The sequence below is a fragment of the Schistocerca americana genome, chromosome 8, assembly GCF_021461395.2.
Source record: "Schistocerca americana isolate TAMUIC-IGC-003095 chromosome 8, iqSchAmer2.1, whole genome shotgun sequence".
Taxonomy (NCBI): domain Eukaryota; kingdom Metazoa; phylum Arthropoda; class Insecta; order Orthoptera; family Acrididae; genus Schistocerca; species Schistocerca americana.
The window spans coordinates 192,704,322-192,724,802 of record NC_060126.1 but is presented as its reverse complement, the minus strand read 5'-3'; the positions used below and the strand labels follow the sequence as shown (position 1 = coordinate 192,724,802).

The window sequence follows — 20,481 nt, the reverse complement described above, 5'->3', positions numbered from 1 at the left end:
GTTCTATCGCGGAAACCATTAGCAATAGGGCATATGTCCATATGAAGATTATTGTTCAGAATCACTAATACTATCATGTCGCAAAGCACATACCTTTCCTCCTAACTCACACTGTATATATAAAAGATCTTCCATCTAATATATAGCAAGCAGAATTATTGCTTTTTGCAGATGATACTGCTAGTGTAATCACTCCAAGCATATGTACAGAAACAGAAGAAATGGTAAAGTTCTTAGCAGTGTAATTGACTGGTTTTCTGTGAATGGTCTCACCTTCAATTTTAGAAAGACCCACCATATTCAGTTTCGCAGATCAAGAGGTACTACACCAATGATAAGTGTAACACACGGTGAGGAAATAATAAATAGGGTGGAAACTTCAAAATTCTTAGGGGTCTATATGATGAGAATTTAAATTGGAAAAAATAAATGTTGGAACTCCTAAAACAACTTAGTTCAGCCAGATTTGCACTTAAAATCATTGCAAATCTTGGAAGATACAAACTGGTAAGCTGACATATTTTCATTCAATAACATCATATGGAATAATCTTCTGGGGTGACTCATCTTTAAGAAAGAAAATCTTCATTGTGCAAAAACGTGCTGTGAGAATAATATGTAGTGCTGCCGCCCGGTGTGGCCGTGCGGTTAAAGGCGCTTCAGTCTGGAACCGCGTGACCGCTACGGTCGCAGGTTCGAATCCTGCCTTGGGCATGGATGTGTGTGATGTCCTTAGGTTAGTTAGGTTTAAGTAGTTCTAAGTTCTAGGGGACTGATGACCACAGCAGTTAAGTCCCATAGTGCTCAGAGCCATTTGAGCCAATAATATGTAGTGCTCATCCCCAATCATCTTGTAGACGTCTGTTTAAGGAGATGGGCATTCTGACTACTGCTTCACAGTATATTTATTCCCTCATAAAGTTTGCTGTCAATAATCCACTACAGTTCAAGACACCCAATGAGGTACATAATTACAATACTAGAAGAAAAATTTACATTCATTACTCCACAATAAGGTTGTCTTTAGCACAAAAAGAGCTACAATGTTGCAACAGAACTTTTTAATCATTTACCAAATAATACAAAATGTCTGACAGACAGCAAAGTACAGTTTGATAACAAACTGAGGAAGTTTCTCCTTCACAACTCCTTCTATCTTGTAGAATAATTTCTTTTATTGTAACATGTAAAAGTTGGTGGATACAAATTACTACCTTACATCTGTATATTCTTTTTTCTGTTTGCAAATGCTTAGAACGTACCATAGGTATGAGGGCTAATCCAGAAGTAAGGTTCCCAAAGAGCTTCAGATGCGTGGGAAGGTGCTAGGCAAAATCTTCAAGACTGCTGTGTGTGGGTGTTCCCCCATTCCCGATTCCAACCAGCCGCACTTCGCTGCATTGCCAGCATTAGCTCAGCAGCCATCTGTGATGGAGGTGGCCATTGTTGATCCCTTCACGTGCAAGATTTGCTCTGTAATTCAGTTTCTGCTCACGAAAAGGACTTCACCCATAGATATTCGTCATCAGTTGACAAGTATATGTCCTTTCAACATGTCCGAAAATGGTGCAGGGAGTTTAAGTGGAAGACCTTCAGTTTCGGAAATGGTTATCGAGATGGTCCGATGTGAAGCCTTTCGAAACGGGTCACCATCCGTGAGCTTGTTTCTTGGATTCATAGGAGTTCTTACAGTACAGTTGAAAGAACTTTGATGTAAAAATTGAGGTATCACAAGTGTAGTGCTCAGTGGGTACCGCATATGCTGATAGCAGAACCCAAGGAGAAATGCCTTCACTGTGCTCGCCAGTTTCTTCAAAAGTGTCAAGAACACAAGAAACGATTGTTGGACTCCATTGTTACAGGAGATGAAATGTGTGTTTTGTTTCACTTCCAAAATGAAAGAAAAATCCAAACAAAGGTGTTGTGGGTTGGCAGGAGAGCCAACACCCTATTAATAGAGGAAGCCGAAAGGCACGCGTTTTAGCTCACGCAGGCTGGCGTGATGTCTGGAACTGGACAAGGAAATTAGAATTTAGGAAAACGGACGTAGGTGGTGGAATACTTAACTTTAATCCATAAATGCTGAACGTCGGTCTGACGGTACATGAATCACAAGATCAATAGCAACAAGTAATGGCGCCTTGCTAGATCGTAGCAAATGACGTAGCTGAAGGCTATGCTAACTATCGTCTCGGCAAATGAGAGCGTATTTTGTCAGTGAACCATCGCTAGCAAAGTCGGCTGTACAACTGGGGCGAGTGCTAGGAAGTCTCTCTAGACCTGCCGTGTGGCGGCGCTCGGTCTGCGATCACTGATAGTGGCGATACGCGGGTCTGACGTATACTAACGGACCGCGGCCGATTTGAAGGCTACCACCTAGCAAGTGTGGTGTCTGGTGGTGACACCACAAAAGGTATCACTCGGGGTCACCAGTCACAAAGGAATTCAAACAAACTCGTGCTGCTTCATGGTCAGTGTTTTGGGATCGTAAGGGGATACTGGTGACTGATTTCATGGAACGTGGGGCAATAAACAACTCAGACAGTCATTGCGACACGCTATGAAAACTCAGGTGGAGAGGACGACTGACAGAAGGTGTAAAGCTGCTTCACGATAACACCTGACCTCACGTGTTCTGCCACACCCAGGAACTTTTGACAAACTTTGGTTGGAGTGTCATGCTCCACCCAACTTACAGTTCGCACCTTGTGCCTAACAATTATCATACTTGCCTGGCCAATGCTCCCAGAGCGACAATGAAGTCAAAGAAGAAATGAAATTCTTCCTCAATGGGTAGGTGCCAGAGTTCTACGAATGGGGATACAGGAATTGGAGCACCATCTACAAAAATAAATAGAAAAAAATGGAAGTTATGTAGAAATATAGAGCTAAGTTTTTCTTTGTAACTACGTAAATTTCTATGAGAATAAACAGATGTCCATTTGTAAAAATAGAGGGAACTTTACTTCTGGGTCAACCCTCATACAAATTAATTTGCGATGTGAACGCGTAATGACTCATTCCACACCATTAAGATCTATCGTTCTAAATGATCCATAGAACATGTTACTAATTAACTAGACCTGGAATTATTCAGCTTAAATCATTTGTTGTAAGGACATCTCTTCACAGCCAGTATAATTAATGGATAACCACAAGCCTAAGAGCTTGTAGGAAGTTGAAAAGATGACTGAAATACTAACTAGAAGTCAAAGGTAATCAAACTGACACTTTTAGTACAAAATAATGGAAGTTGGTGGAGCAGCAGCCATTTGAAACAAAAGTAATACATAGTTCAAAGATACCCTGACTGGCAAAAAAGTTACCCTGATTGATTGTAACTGTACATATGTAGGTCACATGTTAAGCTATATGTGCGGGGGAGGGGGGGAAGAAGTTTGGGGAAAGGGAGACAACACAATAGATGAGAAATTGTGTAGAGAATGAAAATAAATTTCATTATTAATTGTACTATTTTATTTCAATCAACAATTTCAGTCTATACAAATTTTCTACACAAATAATTCGGATTCATTAGTTGCATAACCCCATAAACTTCTGTAGTTACAAAAACAATAAAAACACAATAACAGTCTTATGGAATTAGTGTGTGTGGACCTTTAAATCAACATTAAAAATTAACAGTATCATTTAACAATAAATAAAACTTCTGTTACCAAGTCTTAAGTTTTGTGGATTTCTGTAATGGAAATAGACTTCAAAATTCTTTTCACTTATTCCACAAATTTTCTGTAGTCTCTGTCCTTGTCATTCTGACTCTCTTAATTTGCTACAATGAAAATCTTATGAAGTCAGTTCAGTTTATATATGAACTTATATGGTTTATGAACCATTAGTTATAAACCATGAACATGTTCAAAGAACCTAAGACACTACAGTAATGAAGCAACTTCAGTTTTAAAAATACTTAGTTCAGGAGACAATAAGTCAGCTTGATGTTATTAATTTTGTATGCACTTCAAATGATTATAATGCATTTCAACTGTGTAATTATCTAGTTATCTTTGTAATCCATAGAAGCTACATTTTTTAACAGATCTGTGCTGTAAGTACTCCAGATGTTAAAACTGAAAAACTAGGAAACACGCAATATATTCTAAACATAGATATTATTAATGATTCTGTAACACAAGAATAAATAAAATAGTGTATGTACATGACGCAGTTGTTTTCCAAGTTTCATATGACATCCTGCCTTGTGCTGCTAAAAATATTCCAAGAATGATATCAAAAGGTAAACAAATTTAAATTAGTAAGAAACTGAAGATTGTAATTACTGACAATGTGTGGAACCCTTCCATTGTTTTGTTGCTACATGCTGCTGAGTATTCTGCTCAGATTACCATTTATGAAGCTTTCCTTTGTCACCTTCAAAGGGATTATCCACACTATACACAGCAATTCTGAGACAAAACTGGCAGTTCAGTATATGAATTCATTAAAAACAGATGAATAGCAGCTTGGTCTCAAACCTAATAGTAATTATTCTTGATGAGTCAAATCTAGTGGATGTATTTAAATATTAAACTGAAATAATGTTACCGTGTATATCCAGCTCAGAAAAATGATAATGAATGTTTCTCAACATAAATAAGTAGTGGATTATCTGTAACCATAATATTGAAATATTATGAAGAAAATGTCTAACCTCATAGGTACATATGATGTGGATGTGTATGACACAAATATCAGTGTCACATTTATAACCCAAATGTGGGAAATATGCATCTTGTAATGTGGATAGCAAGGTACCATATTGCCCATTAGAAAGTAAACATACATTTGTTGAAATCTTGCTGTTATAGTGGAACGTACCATATTTAAAAAATGTCATTGTTTATGTAAATTGTAGATAGATTTAGACTTGCTTGTTTGCAACTGTTAAGCAAGTTGGTTAATTATGTCTGTTTCTTAACTCTAACCAGCATTATGTGATAAGGAATGTGTGCAGATTACTTTGAGATTGTGGAGGACAGGAGAGCTTATTTAGTTCAACAGCTTACGTTCGGGTGACGGATGGTAGAGATCATATTACAGAATGTATTGCACTCCTTAAAGAAAAAAAGAACTACAAAAAACAACCTCAAGCTGTTGCTTCCATAGCAGAAGAAGGCCAACAACTGTAAAGTGACATACTATTGAAACTATTTAAAACCATAGTTTCAAAATGCAAGCATGTGCAATCAAAAGCTATGGAAAATAATTATTTTCCTGTCTCTTCTCCCCCCCCCCCCCCCAAAAAAAAGCAATCGTCTCACAATCTTAAGGCTCAATGCTTTCATCGCAAACCTAAGATTCTGATTCTTTTGCATGCAAGGCTTTTCTGTTATTAATCATACTGAAGTTGTCCACATTTTTGTAATAATTATTTTAAAAATAGTATGGCCAAATATTTAACTAAAATTATCCAGCTGTAAAATATGAAGACAGCCTTGTTTCATAATGCTCTACTAGATACTGTTATAAAGGAGATGCCCTTGTCTTTGTGTTACATGTTGATTGAACCAGCCTCTCCAGTTATGAAAAGGCTGTACAGCTTCATTAACACAGATAACCAAGATAAGTTTTTGCTTACACTCAGCTTCAACAGTGGTGAAAGTCCTGTCAAGTGCCATAAAAATCCTAAAACCATTTATGAGATAACATCTATTAAATAAGAAGTGGTCTATTAAACATACTCAAGATCCAGAGATGCAAAACAATTCCAGCATTAATTTAGTGAAATGCTACATCACACTATTACTCTTGTGTCTTTAAGGTGGGGCTAACATTTATATTGCACTGGTAAATGGCAGATAGATTTATAAATTAAGTTACAGAAATATTGTAGGTAAAAGTAAAATTTAATCTGTTTCTTGTGCAATTAAATATTGGAAAACTTCAGAAGTTATGTTGATATACATACATCTTCAATCACATGACACTGACATCTTCCCATTTGCATATTATAACACTTAAAGGAGAAAAGTGTCTCACTGAATAAGTACAAAAATTGATGCCACCATGCTGTTCACTTTGAATAAATACACGACAGAAAACTGTACAATGTACTTATTAATTAGGAGATTTGATAAACATGGAAACCTGAATCTATTAGTAGTAATCAATACAGTAGTTGACTTTTTACTTTCTTTTCTTTTTATTAAAAAAAACCACTCCCTTCTTCAGTATGAAGTAAAAAATCTATAGTCATGAATAGATATGACCACATGTACAAAGAGTAATAAAAAGAACTGAATAAGAATAAAGTGATCACTAGTATTATTTTATTGTTTTAAACAATTAAGTCATGGTTAACACAGTTACAACGACTAAAATAGAGATATGAATCCCAAAAAATTTAACTTGTGTGACATATCACTGGTATTTAGAGAGAATGACCAGCAACGAGTAAATACAAATAAATACAAATATGTATGTGACTTTGAAGGTTTGTAAACTTAAACAAAATGAGTAAGGAAAAATATTAAACATTAGACTGATGGTTATTTTATTATTACACAGTTTGAAACAGTCTAAAATCTTGTGTGCACTGTGCTCAGACTACAATAAATGTTCAAATTTTAAGATGAAAATGAACAGTGATGTACACAGTTGCAAAGAAAACAATTTAGTTTTTGCATTATAATTAAGGCAGCTCATAGAAATCTCCTTGTCTCCACAAACTATTTCTGCTGGTGAATTTATTTAAAAAGGCTACAGGTACTATAACTTTTATCTGGAGGAATACACATGTCAAGTCATTCACCAAAGATCTTGGCATGAAAAGCTTACATAACTTGTCTTAAAGTTTCTGAGTGCTTTATTCAAAGCCACTGCAGTGAATCTAGCTTATGAGTGTTAAGTTTCCAAAACATATGCTCAAAAGCTGTATCACTACTTCATTAGCAAGCAAAACAATACCATAATAAGTAAAGTAGCTTGAATGTTTTTAAGACAGTGGTGTATAAGCACATAGTTGTTGGTCATTACCAGCTACTATTACAGCTCATGTGTAATTCTGCAGACTCAAACAAAATAGATCTACCCATACTCTAATGTGTGGATCACATTCATGGCTCAGAACTTCATTATTGTAGGTGAGTGGTCACCTTCTTTGGCATCAAATTCCATCATCCCTACTTCATAATTTCATTAATGATTACATTATTTCCACTTAAATATGAGGCAGGGATCTATGTACCAGATGATGCACTGACAAACAAATTCTAGGAGGAGGAAAACCACGAAGAAAACTGGAATGATTCACTTTATAGGAATGGATGGCACGGTACTGAGAGAACGAGGGTTGAAAACATGAACGAGTGAGTCCCATCCACAGTCAGCAATCTGTCCTACCACATGGCTATTGAAGTCCAAACCATACACGAACTCTGAGTGATGCTTTACTGTCTCCACCGCTTCTGATGACACTTTGAAGTCCCAAATCCTGAAGAAAAGAGATCATTGAGATAACTTGTACACAATAAACAAAGTAGTACAACATTAAAAAAAAAAATCAGCATGAAGACAGTGTGATATATTAATTCAGTCTGACAGTATTCTTGTTACATACAAAATCTGATATTGTTTAAGTTTTCATCAACAGCTTCTGAACTTGATTACAGACAGTAAAATAACAGTCATAAGAGAACAATGACAGAGGAAGAAAAAAAAAGATTAATCATATAATCATAGTAGTGACTGAATAGGAAATGATGTAAGTTCAGGAATAGGGTACAAAATTAGATGGTATTTAAATGTTCTGGATTTCACATTTTGACACAGCAACCTGAAAAAGTATGAAATAGAAAAAAAAAAAATTATTTCATTCTGGAAGTCCAAATGATGTGCCCTTCCTTTTTAACCTACCTCAAACCATTGAAAAGCTAGGATAATGTGTATCGACAGCATTAGCCCCTTAACTTAAAACGCCGAGTTATCTCATTTTTTTTATTTTGACAGGAACTTAAAATCCCGAGTATTCACAGGCAACTTAAAGACAGACCCTCGGAAATATAAAACCCCACTTATATCTGCTTCAGAGCTGGTAGTTATATGTTCGGTTGCTAGCGAGCATATGGTAGTACATTTGTAGCCTGGCTGTCGTGTTTTCTTTGAAAAGGTTACCAGTAGATATCGCCTTTACACAACGAAACACGGACTCTCAGACTCTTCCTTTAGTAATGCTTTCGAAAAACGATATTTATAGTGCGCACACACACACACACACACACACACACACACACACACACACACACATATCCATCCACACATACACAGACACAAGCAGACATTTGTAAAGGCAAAGAGTTTTGCCTTTACAAATGTCTGCTTGTGTCTGTGTATATGCGGATGGATATGTGTGTGTGTGTGTGCGCGCGAGTGTATACCTGTCCTTTTTTCCCCCAAGGTAAGTCTTTCCGCTCCCGGGATTGGAATGACTCCTTACCCTCTCCCTTAAAACCCACATCCTTTCATCTTTCCCTCTCCTTCCCTCTCTCCTGATGAGGCAACAGTTTGTTGCGAAAGCTTGAATTTCGTGTGTATGTTTGTGTGTCTATCGACCTGCCAGCACTTTCGTTTGGTAAGTCACATCATCTGTGTTTTTATATATATATATATATATATATATATATATATATATATATATATATATATATATATATACTGTGGGGGGGGGGGGGGGGGGGGGGGTGAGAGGTCATTAAAGGGTTAACGTAACTTTTTTTCCAAATTATGTTCCAAAAATATTTTTTTTATTAATGAAATACATCCTATAATGAATGACATTACATATGAACACACAAAGATGGTTTTAAAAGCTCAAAATAATGAGTTACAAAATTTTGAAAATCACCAATGATAAAATCCCGAGTATACTCACGCACTGGACTCTTGATTATACTGAAACTTGAAGTCATTTTTTAGTTTATGTGTAATTATGAAGTCTAACCATGTATTTCACAACATTTTTCTGTGAACATAAATCTTGAAGGAGCTAGCTGAAGCACAGTGAGTGTATTTATCTCTAACCATTGCTGAACATTTGGCATTCAACTGACTAACTGCCGTCACTTTCAGTCTCTAATTAAGTAACATCATATTCTTCTTCACTTTCTGAGCTACTAAATTCAATGTCAAACTCAAGATCATTATAGTAATTCTTTTTCTGAAAGCGTTGCCTAAACAACAATATAAGAGAGAGTGTGAAAGCATGTGTTGTGTTGTCTAGGTCCAAAGCTCCACACAGTAAAGACAATATCTGGTGACAACAACCTCAACCAAAACGTGACAGCCAGGTTACAAATGTAGTACCAGATACTCTTGAGTGGCTGAACATGTAACTGTCGGTGCTGAAACGGATATAAGTGGGGATTTTTTTTTTTTAGGTCTGTTCTCAAGTTGCCCAAGTGTACTAGGGATTTTAAGTTTCTGTCAAAATAAAATCAAGATAACTCAGGGTTTTATGTTAAGGGATTAAGGCAGGACTGGAACAGTGTGACTCTTAAGATAGTTCCCTCCAATGAGTGTTTCCTCCTCGAACACTACTCGGGCAGTGTCGTCACAGTGCAGCAGCAGCCCTCAGTTCGTTTGCTTATCAGCAATTCAGTGGGGCAGCATCTTTTTGACTTCGAAGAGGCATCACTGTTTTGTTAGTACACTTCCTCTAGGCATTTTGTTCAGTAACATCACACGATCATTCAAGTTGTCATTGTGTTTATTGCCATGGCCATCATTCTAGTTTCATTCCGGTTATTTCTATGCCTTTTTTTTAAAAAAAGAGCGTTTGTCATGAGGAATGGGAGATAAAGGACTTTCTGTACATAATTCCAATGAAAAACCTCAAAGTTTAATATGTATTTCTTTTTGCTCCGTGAAGTGACACACAGGCATTACTCCTATGACGAACAATGTCCTCTTGTCAATAACTTAAAGGTAGAGGTACATGAGTTGACTGAGCCATCGAATCTCGAAGAAGAGAGTTTCATTGCGTCATATGCCGCACACTTAAAATTACCTAAAGCTCAGAAATGCATCAGCAATGGCTTACTCTTAAAATAATTTGCAACAGAAATGCCAAAAGCATTTGATTCCGATGATGATGCCGCCGTACATTTTAAAACAGCAGCTATGCCGCATAACACTGAATTCACGGTATGATATACAACATAAAAAAGAAACAACAGTTTAACTGCAAAGGGTTGGTACAATTTTTTGTGTGTGGGGACAAGAGTACTGATTGAACTGATCCTAAAGTTTGCGTCATGTAAGAAGGCGGTCAGTTTTCAGCCATTCTGCGTATCCCCCTCCACTAGGCACTGGCAGAGAGTTACAGCTAGAGAGCGAGAATCTCACTTCTACATGCTGCACTGTTGCCGTACTTGGTGACAACCGAATTATTCATTCAACTGTCAATTTTTTTATTGTTTCATTTTTTTCCTTGCAGCAGTATAACTGTGAACATGTATCTGTAAATGTTTAAGCGTGATTTAAAAAAAAAAGTCAAGTGACGGCAATAAATGTGAAGTGTTTCACAAGCAGGTGAGGTGGATTATTTACTGCATTTATAACTTTTTCAAACGTGAATTTGAAAGCAGGTCTCCTACCGTTGACATTTGAAAACACAAGAACGGACTGCAGAACCAGGTGGTGTCGGCAAGAGAACTGTAAAAGGAATTGTAAATGAAAGTGTCAGAGCTGTAGCAACCACAGAAACAGTTGGTTTCGTGTCGCCTGGAAAACACTGAAATTGCAAGGAACCTGTAACACCAATGGATGGTTTTAACAACGCTATTTTAAAATGCTTGATGTGAATGATGAATGCCCGACATCACATAAACCTGTAATAGTTATGCAGCTTCGTCAATGTAAATGCGGTTCCAGATACATTAAGAAGAGAGTTTTAGATCAAAGAAGTGACATAGATGCAGCATGAACTATATCCCATATAAAGATTCATGATACAAGAGAAGGAGGTAGTTCATCATTGTATTACCTTGATGAGTCAGTCAGAATATTTTGAAAAAGATCTGCTGGAAAATGTGTAATGGTAGTGGCAGATTTAAAGTTCTCATAGGAATAAGTTCTTGGATAATTATTCTTCGTGTTGGCTCTTCTTCTGGTTTTGTTTCTGAGATTAAACTTTTATTTACGTGTAAGAAAAACAGCAGTGATTACCATTTGGAAATGAACGCTGTCATTTTCATGATGTGATTCACAATTCTTGTCATACCTTGCTTTGAAGTTGGTCATTGTCAATTATAATTCAAATGTTATAGAGAAAACATCAATTACAAACACTGGAAAAGCGGATATTTTTCTCTAGCTTAAAAACAAAAATATTAAGCACCGTATAAACCAGACTCGTGCCGATCTCCTGCAGCCTGTCAATTTATACAAGTCACATGACAGAATGTACAAACTTGACCTTCTTGCATGTGAATGGGGTCACACAGTTTAACATTTACCCCCATGTCACTGTCAGTGTAGCCCCATAGAAATGATTTGGGCAAAGGGTTTTAAGGCTATGTGGGAGAAAGAAATGAATGATTCAAGATAACATACAGTGAATCGCTTGTGCACGAGACAATAGGCAATGAGGCAGTAGACAACATTCCACCTGCAGCTGGCGCACTGTCTGTGCGGCATGCTGAAACGCTTCAGAAAGAAGAATTTGACAGGGAAGTGATGATGGATATGTGCCTTGAACCTCCCATTGTAAATTTACAATCATATTGTTCAGAAATTGACTCAAACAGAAGTGACGATGGTGTTATGATATAGACTTTGGAACAAAGTAATAACATTTCATAGTTTTACAGACTCATGGTTTAAAAAATGTGTTCGTCAACATATCAGTTGCATACATAATAATGGAGAACTTCCTAGCCTTTTTGATTAGGACTTTGTATCCTTTTAATTAAGAAGACTATAACGTTCAAAATATTGCCCAAGGAGCAGTTAAGCTTCTCCCATCATGTTGTATGCGAGAATGCAGCTGGATAAATTCGTCAGAAGTCCTATTTCCACATGTAAACATATGTCATTTTCAAGGCACAAACTGGATAAGGCCCTAAAATGACAGTAACTGTTACTTGTCGAGATATCTGGGGTTTTCGATGTGATCGGCCAGCATTCCCTGGAGTTGGTTAATTGTTTGCTTATTCAAAGGATTATAAATGTGGTCTCTCACTGTAACATTGGATGTGTTAGTTTACAATCATAATGCCCATTAACAGCGAAAAGTATGACATTTTTACTTATTATGCAGTTCAAATTACAATAAATGGTAATTACTGCAAGCAGTTTCAATGACCTTATCGTTAGCCAATTGCCATTTTGAGAAAAATTATACTTCATATCTTCACAAAGCTGTGTCAGCTGTTCTCGCCTCCCAACGTCATGCAGAGTAAATCTGTGGAGCAGTGGACGCAACGTCATCAAGACATGAATTAATATTTCTCTCATGACGATTGATCGAAATTGGTTTTAATATTTATTATTCCCCTCATATATTTGAATGTGTAATGTGTAATGTACCGTAGGCAAATGAGCTGACTGTTGTCTGTAGCAACACAGTTCGGCAACGTAGACTTCGTTGACCCGTGCTCTGCTGCCATGCATGCGCAGTTGTCTTTGAAATTTTTAGAGCATATTATCCTTGAGTCTATCACCGATAGCCTTTTATACATATTTTCATTACATTTGGCTTCTAAACAAGGCAAATGGTATTTCATGTTCTAAAGTAAGTATAAGTTGGTCTTACTGTTGCTGCTCAGCTATCATTTCTTAATTTTTTGCCCCATGATTTACCATTGATCCTTAAATCAGCTTGTTACGGGAGATAGAAAATTCTCATTCATTGAAAAGTTCAACACACAGAGTAATGAATACATTTAGGACATACCTTGTAGTGAAATCATACGCAACAGATGCTAATACTGAGAGATGATGTGGAGAGAACTTCACCCTTCTAACTGCAAATTCGCATCCCTAGAAAGAGAAATAATTATTACAGAAAACCAAAGTAATATTCAATATAAGAAGTTATTTTATCTTTTCATTTCATGTATGAAACTGCCAAAATAATATAACTGCCAAATGAAAAGTGCTTGCCTATCCTGTTGCTGAAAATATGAATGCCTTCAACTTAATACAATTTTCTCTATCGATTACAGTGATAAAGGACCCAATGTACCATTTTGAAAATATAAATTATACACTTTTTTCATATTCATAAACCAATAATATCTTACAGATGCTGCTTTATCTATCTATCTATCTATCTATCTATCTATCTATCAGATGTCTTCCTCCAACATCAAAGGTCATTTGTTGCATTCTAAGTTCCACAATTTATTTTGCCAATTGCCCTCCTGTAGACTACTTCTTGCCATAACTTTTATTCCCTCTACTCATTTTTTCCTTTGCCCACCTAATTTACTTTTCATCACAGGTATTTATTTTCCAAGTTATTTGTGCCAGCTACCTCTCCTCCAGCAACCACCTCATGTGACTAACTTTATCCCTCATGTGACTAACTTTATCTTGATGACAGCTACTATGCAACAATAATTCTGATTATTGAACTCAACAATGTTACACAGTTAGCTCTTATAGCAATTTTTATTCAATGTATCACTGATGACAAATCTAGGAGAGCACTCAAAACAGAGGAGAGAAATGATGATCAGTTGGGAGTATGAGTTAGCTAAATATGTTTTTTTTTTTCTTTTTTCATTAAGGGGTGAAATACATTCTGTAATACGATTTCTACCACTCCTCATACAAACATAAGCTACTGAACTTAGGAATTTTTCCTGTCTTGCACAATCTCAGAGTAATCGAGACTCATTCGTTACCACATAATTTAATTTATGAGCCAAGAAATTGACGCATAATTTGACAACATGCTGAACATTTGCAAACAGGGACCTCTAAATCTGCCCACAACTTGCTAAAACAATGGTACTTTTGAAATACGGTACCTTCCAGTATAAGAGCAAGTTTTCACACCATTAGTGACAGTGCCCATTTCGGCAAAACATAGCAGACCTTAAGAGTTATGCTCTTTCTGTCTCCCATATTCTTGTTTTGAATTTTTTAACTGCTACTTACCTTCTGTTCAAAGATTGGCATTGAGAAACTACGGAGATCCCACCCCCGGATGAGGCCATCTGAACCACCTGTGGCTAGAATATTTTGGTCGTACTTGCACCAATCACAACTAAGCACCTCAGCATCATGTGCTCGTAATGTCATCGTAGCACGTTGTGGCATATGCGAGTTCCATATTCGCAGTGTTCCATCACCTACAGGATAGTATGATGATCAATTAATTCACAAAATAATGAGAGATTACAACATTAAAAGTGTGTGTGTGTGTGTGTGTGTGTGTGTGTGTGTGTGTGTGTGTGTGTGTGCACACGCACACATGTACATGCATCAAGAATAATTTAAAATGTTTAAATGTTGTTATACTATGAATTTATTTTATTAATAACGTGAGAACAACTCTGGCATGTTACAACCTTTAATATGAACCATTATTATCTGTACATATAGAATGCTATATGTAAATTACATGTATACTTCAATATTTTGTATTTTACAATATGACAGATGATCAGAAATGTCTGAAACTACGGTAGTCTCCGTTAACTCAAAGGTGAATGTGACCAAGACAGAAAATTAAAGAAATAGTAATACCAACAATATTTAGTTTGAGACTGCATGATTTTTGACTGTTTTATATTCTACTATACATAACTATATGTGCACATTAGGTGGTAAAATTTGAAGTGATCACTTTAGCTATGTTACAGATTTTCTAAATCCTGTAAGGATGTTATTCTCTGATGATATAGCATAGAAATGACTGTCCCTGGCCTTCAACTACAGAAGGTTTGCTTTTTTCTGGTATAAGATCTAGTTATCTATAGATATGGCTAAAACAATTATGTAACACACGAGTTTACCCACAAAAATATTTGAAAGAAAAGCAGGGAGAAAGCTAAGAGGATCTTGAACTTATGTGAAAGGAGGTTTCTTTTTCTTGGTACAAAAGAGGAGGGGGAAGTAGTCTGTCATGCTTAATTGATTTATTTCCTAAAGATAATAAAAAGGTTCAGCTAACCAAGGTTCACTTTGAAAATTAATCATTATACAAGAAAATGGAAATATGTATCTCTAAACTAGCAAAAATGAATGTGTGTTAATGAAACGTACTTGAATAATGCGTTACACATCATTGTTTTGCCAATGACATTGTACTGGCTTTATGTTTACATATATTAAACACAACTAGACAATTAATAAATCAGAAATATTAATGAAGTAACAAATAAAGAGAATACAAACTTTAGGCATTGTAGAAACACACCTGAGACAGAGGCGAAGCATGAAGGAACATGTGGAGACCACATAGCATTGTAAACTAGTTGGGAGTGTCCCAAGAATGTTGCCAGAGAGTTTGAACGGTTTGGATCCCACTGCAAGAGAATTATAGAGATATATAACTTCTTAACATTCAGGATAGTTTTTAATTTTTAACTGCAAAATATTTAATATTAGCAACGGATTAGGTTTTGGATCTCTACCATACATGAACTGGAACAGTGACTGAGGAATGGGTGATATGCACTGAAAATGTTCCTCTTCTTGCAAATTTGAGTAATCACAATTGCAATTATTTAAAGTGTTAACTCATCATCATTTCCGGAATCATCACTGGAGTTTTGTTTTTAGTAAACACTACCATTCCCCCAGTGATTCTCCATTTTCATGTTTTGGAGAGATTTACTATAAAAAGTAAACAACATCATAAGTTGTGATATACCCTGACGAGCCAAAAATTATGCTGACTGCAAGACTAAAGCCCACTTGGTGATAAGGAAAGTATGTAAGTGGAATGGAAACAAATGAGGAATCATTCTAACAATGACGACGTCTAGTGACATGGGTTAACTTTGACAAAGGGCAGGCTGTTATGGCTCAGTGCTTGGGAATGAGCTTTTCTGAATAGTGACGCTGGTCGACTGACTAAGTACTTCTGCCATGAGCACCTACAGAAAGTGGTTGAAGGACTGTGAAAGCACAAGTAGGTAATAAGGTGTTTGACTTCCAGGTCTTATCACAGGATGCTGAGATTAGAGGCTTGCCTGCTCTGTGAAGTAGAGTAGGAATGATCTATGGCAGATGTGATGACCAGAGTACAGTGTTAGTACACCCACAAGTGCTTAGGAATGCATCATTATGTGGCTCTGAGCAGACAAACCCTGTGCATTCCTGTGCTGACCCAATGACATCACCATTTACAACAGCAATGTGCACAAGATAATTGAAATTGGACCATGAATCAACAGAAATGTATTACCTGTCTGAGTGGATCAAGTTTCTTACTACACCAATTCATGCTGCACCCAGGCAAATGGCTGCCTGAAATATAACTGGACCACTGACATTTGGCAGTTGGGGCAGTGTTGTGCTATGGAGGACACTCACTTTGCCTTCCATGGGACATAAGCAGTAATCAAAAGCATTATGACATCTGTGGACTATGGAAAATTATTGCAGACCACCTGCAGCCCTTCATGTTTCAGGTCTTCTCAAGTGGTGATGGCATATTCCAGCAGAATAACTGCCTTGTCACAAGGCCAGAATCGTGCTAGAGTGATTGGAGCAGCACAATAGAGAGCTCACACTGAAGTCTTGATCACCAAATCCGCCTGATCTAAATACAATGTAACACATCGAATATACTACTAGATGTCAGCTTTCCACCAACATACTACCAGTCCCTAATTTGTAGGCATTGCATAACCTGTGTCTAAACAGCTGGTGCCACATACCTCCAGAAATCTACCAAGGACTTACTGAATCAATGAAATGCAGAATATATTGCTCTCCAGTGGTGGACCAACATACTACTGAGCAGGTGGTCAATGTTTTGGCTCACTAGTGTATTTGACTGCTTCTTTCTGCCAACACTTGCAAGGCATTTCAAAAAATTCACATTAAAATTTAAACTATTTGGGGAATTGGGTTTTATTCTATACAGAAAGGTGACAGAAAATACATACATGGACGGCAAAATAAGATTTATTATATTACTACACAAATTGTCTCAGGGATTAACAATTATTAAGGTTGTTGACAAATTATTTTGTAGTTCCCTTTATGGATATCAGATTACACTGTTTGGAAGTGACAAGACCATTAACTCTGAATTAATATGGTGTTTTTCTATCTCGTCTTTGTAGCCAACTGACCTGTATGTCTGACACTCGTACAGAGGACCCTGGTTCAATTTCCAGTAATTCCCATGGATTTTTCCTTGGTAGGAGGACTGGAATAGAGTGGAGTCAGCCTCATGATATCAACTGAAGAAACACCTTCCCTCCATATTGCATCTACACAATGCACATGGCAGAGGATCACACAGTGGCCAGTCAACATCATGAAATCTTCAACACCTGATTGCGGAATTTTTCTTTTTTTCTTATTTTTCTTTCCTTTTTCAACCTCATAGCTGCCATGTTCCCAATGTCTCCACTTCAAGTAACAATAAAGTGAATATATTCATAACAGGTTAAAAGTGTTTGCTGGATCTGGCCTCAAAACCATTAAGAGGTAATTTTGTTGGAAGTGACCTACAAACCATGGATGCATCACATATTGACTAAAAGTTTCATCTTTTCACTTGTTACCTCCAGATGTTACAAGCTTCACCGAGATTCTCTTGCTATACCGCTGGACAACACATTTGAGAGAGCCTCTGTAAATCTTGGAACATGAGGAGGGAGAGAAGAGACATGCTCGAACTTTGAGTCATCCACAGACAGTAGCACAATTTCCACCAATCATAGAGCTTGGTTTGCAAAAAAACAAATTGTACATCCAGTGTGTAGATGTTATCTTAACTATAAAGAGGTTACTATATGGCTCGCATACAGCAGATTATTAGTTTGTGATAGTCTGCAATTCTGCATCAAAATTATAGTTTCCACCATTCTGCTACTAATTATCTGACATTATCTTTTGTTCTTGTCTCATCAATTGCTAGCATTTGTTAAATAATTCATATCTTTTTTTCCCAAGCTGAAACTTAACAACAGAATTCTCTTTTAAGTCAACATTTACTTGTTTTGTTGCATACATAAGCCTTGGACTGAATGCTTGGTACATAGAGAACAGCTTCTCCTAATTATACTGACATTCCTTCATAATCTTATCTGTCTAGCACATCACTTTCTGATAATGGCTACTGAGTTGAATCTCATTGGAACTGTTTTGTCTAGTGTAAGAATTTAAGATGTGTTAACATTTCTTACAAATTCAGTATGGTACATAGCACAATGTTATTGAAATTCTCAATAAAAATAAACTGTTGCACATAGTCCTTTGTCTCCACTAAAATATTGGGTTGGTGCATAAGTTTAAGGTTTTTACATAATTTTAATAAACAACATATACACATAACAGAGACTAGTTATCAATAATATATTATCCTTCACTACTTACAGCAGCCTGCCAATGCTGCGGTACCTTTTCGATTCTGCAGCTGTAGAAATCACATGGTTTTGAGGTGAAGAATTTGTTGAGCTATGTTTGGAGCGCATGTTCATTCAGGAAGAAAGTTCCTAGAAGGTTGTTTGATAGAAAGCAGAAAAGTTAACAATCTGAGGCACAAGATCAGGTGAATAAGGGGGGCAGAGTTGTGGAATGACTTCCCAACCCAATTTCTGTATAGTGCTTTTTGTCAGTCTAGCAGAATGCAGGTGGGCATGATAGTGGAGTTAGCATCAATTCATGTTGTCTTTCTGGCCATTGTTCTTGGACTGTGTCTCCAAAGCCATCTCAGTTGTTGACAATAAATGTCAGCTGTATGGTTACTCCTCAAGGAAGAAGTTTGTAGTACACCACACCATCGCTGTTCCACCAGATGCATAACATTATCCTTTGTGGACGTGAACAGATGTTTGTTCAGGAAGTTGCTGCTTTGTGTGGGCTCAACCATTCCTTTCTTTTCCTGATATTAGCATAAAGACGCCATTTCTGATCATCAGTAACAATTCAGGATAGCAATGGTCATTGTTCAGGCGCCAATTGATAACATGCAAGCAGAGATGCACATATGACCAAGCATTGATTTTTGTGAATTTCACTTGGAGCATATACCTGATTTTTTTTTTAACCTTCCCTATTGCATGTAAATGTAGCATGATGGTGGAATGATCACAGTTCATCACATCTGCAAGTTCTTGAGTACACAGATGGATGTCATTGTTGGATTAATTCATTTAAACAATCTTCTTCAAACCCCGAAGGTCTTCCCGAATGCGGAGAGTCACTAACATTACGACGATCTTTCTTAAATTGAGAAAACCATTTTACTGCTTTGTCCAGTGGCATTATCCCCATACATGGCACAAATGTTTCTGGCTACCTCTGCTGCTGTCACCCATCTACCGAACTCAAATAGAAGAGGGTGTCGGAAATGTTCTGATTCCTCCACTTGGCATTCAATTTTCTAGCACCCATTACTTCATTCACTGTGACAAAATGACAATATGTTAACTCAAATAGCAACAATGAACTGCAAAGAGAAAATGAAAATCAATAAATAAGCCCATAGCAACTGGAATACCAACATGGGGAAAAAAAACACTATGGAGTTATGCAGCAATCTAATATATAGAAAATGCCTTTTCTTTCATTACTGTTACAGTTTATTACTTCACATTAGACAATGGTGGCATGATGGCACTGACTTATTCACGGCGACATAGGTGTGACAAAATTGTGAATTCACACAGTATACTAACCAGGCCCCTAGATGTCACATTATCAAACAAAAAAGTATAATTAAGACAATCAAAGGCGTTTCTGACAATAGCAATACTGAATATACAACTTCTTCAGCAATTTGTGACATTTTCTCTCTCTCCCTCACATACCCACACAAAGCATAAAATGCACACACTTGCTCTAAGGACTGCTAATATACTCCATAATAAAAATTTAAATATAGCAAAATCACTGTACCTAAAATAATCAAACAGGAGCACGTGGATACTTAATCTTTGTCTACTCCCCCCTCCCCCCCTCCCCCCTACTAGGGGTCTGTTGACCTGCTCTTCCTTTTAAACTTCCCCACCCTATCCCTCTCCTCTCTGGGAAAAGAACTTCTAGTTAGGTATATGCTGCAGTTTCCTTGAAAAAGGCTATTCCATCAGTGGTTTCATGCAGCTGGTATCTTGCTGCATTTTCTTGGCTTGCTAGTAGTAATCTCCCACTGTACAGTCTCTGGGTGATTTTCAGATCCTCAAAAAGGCTTCAGCACCCTTCTGAATGGGTAAAACATTGTCCACATTTAATGTTTACAAACACAAATATTAAAAATGAAACACTTCCTGATGTTCTACAAAATTATATTTATTTGGTCACAAACTGGCTTTTGCTTCTCAGGCCATCTTC

The 20,481-nt window shown here is 36.9% G+C and overlaps 1 protein-coding gene across 1 annotated transcript in view; it reads right to left on the bottom strand.

Annotated features, from left to right (window-relative positions):
* Positions 1 to 5,243: 5,243 nt before the first annotated feature.
* Positions 5,244 to 20,481, bottom strand: part of LOC124545101 (peroxisomal targeting signal 2 receptor) — a 37,758-nt gene continuing 22,520 nt past the window's right edge. The window contains exons 5-8 of the mRNA XM_047123914.1: positions 15,386 to 15,494; positions 14,122 to 14,315; positions 12,911 to 12,996; positions 5,244 to 7,450 (exon numbers count right to left, since the gene is read on the bottom strand). Coding sequence (XP_046979870.1) covers positions 7,267 to 7,450; positions 12,911 to 12,996; positions 14,122 to 14,315; positions 15,386 to 15,494 — 573 coding nt within the window. The 3' untranslated portion in view covers positions 5,244 to 7,266. The remainder of the gene's footprint in view (positions 7,451 to 12,910; positions 12,997 to 14,121; positions 14,316 to 15,385; positions 15,495 to 20,481) is intronic.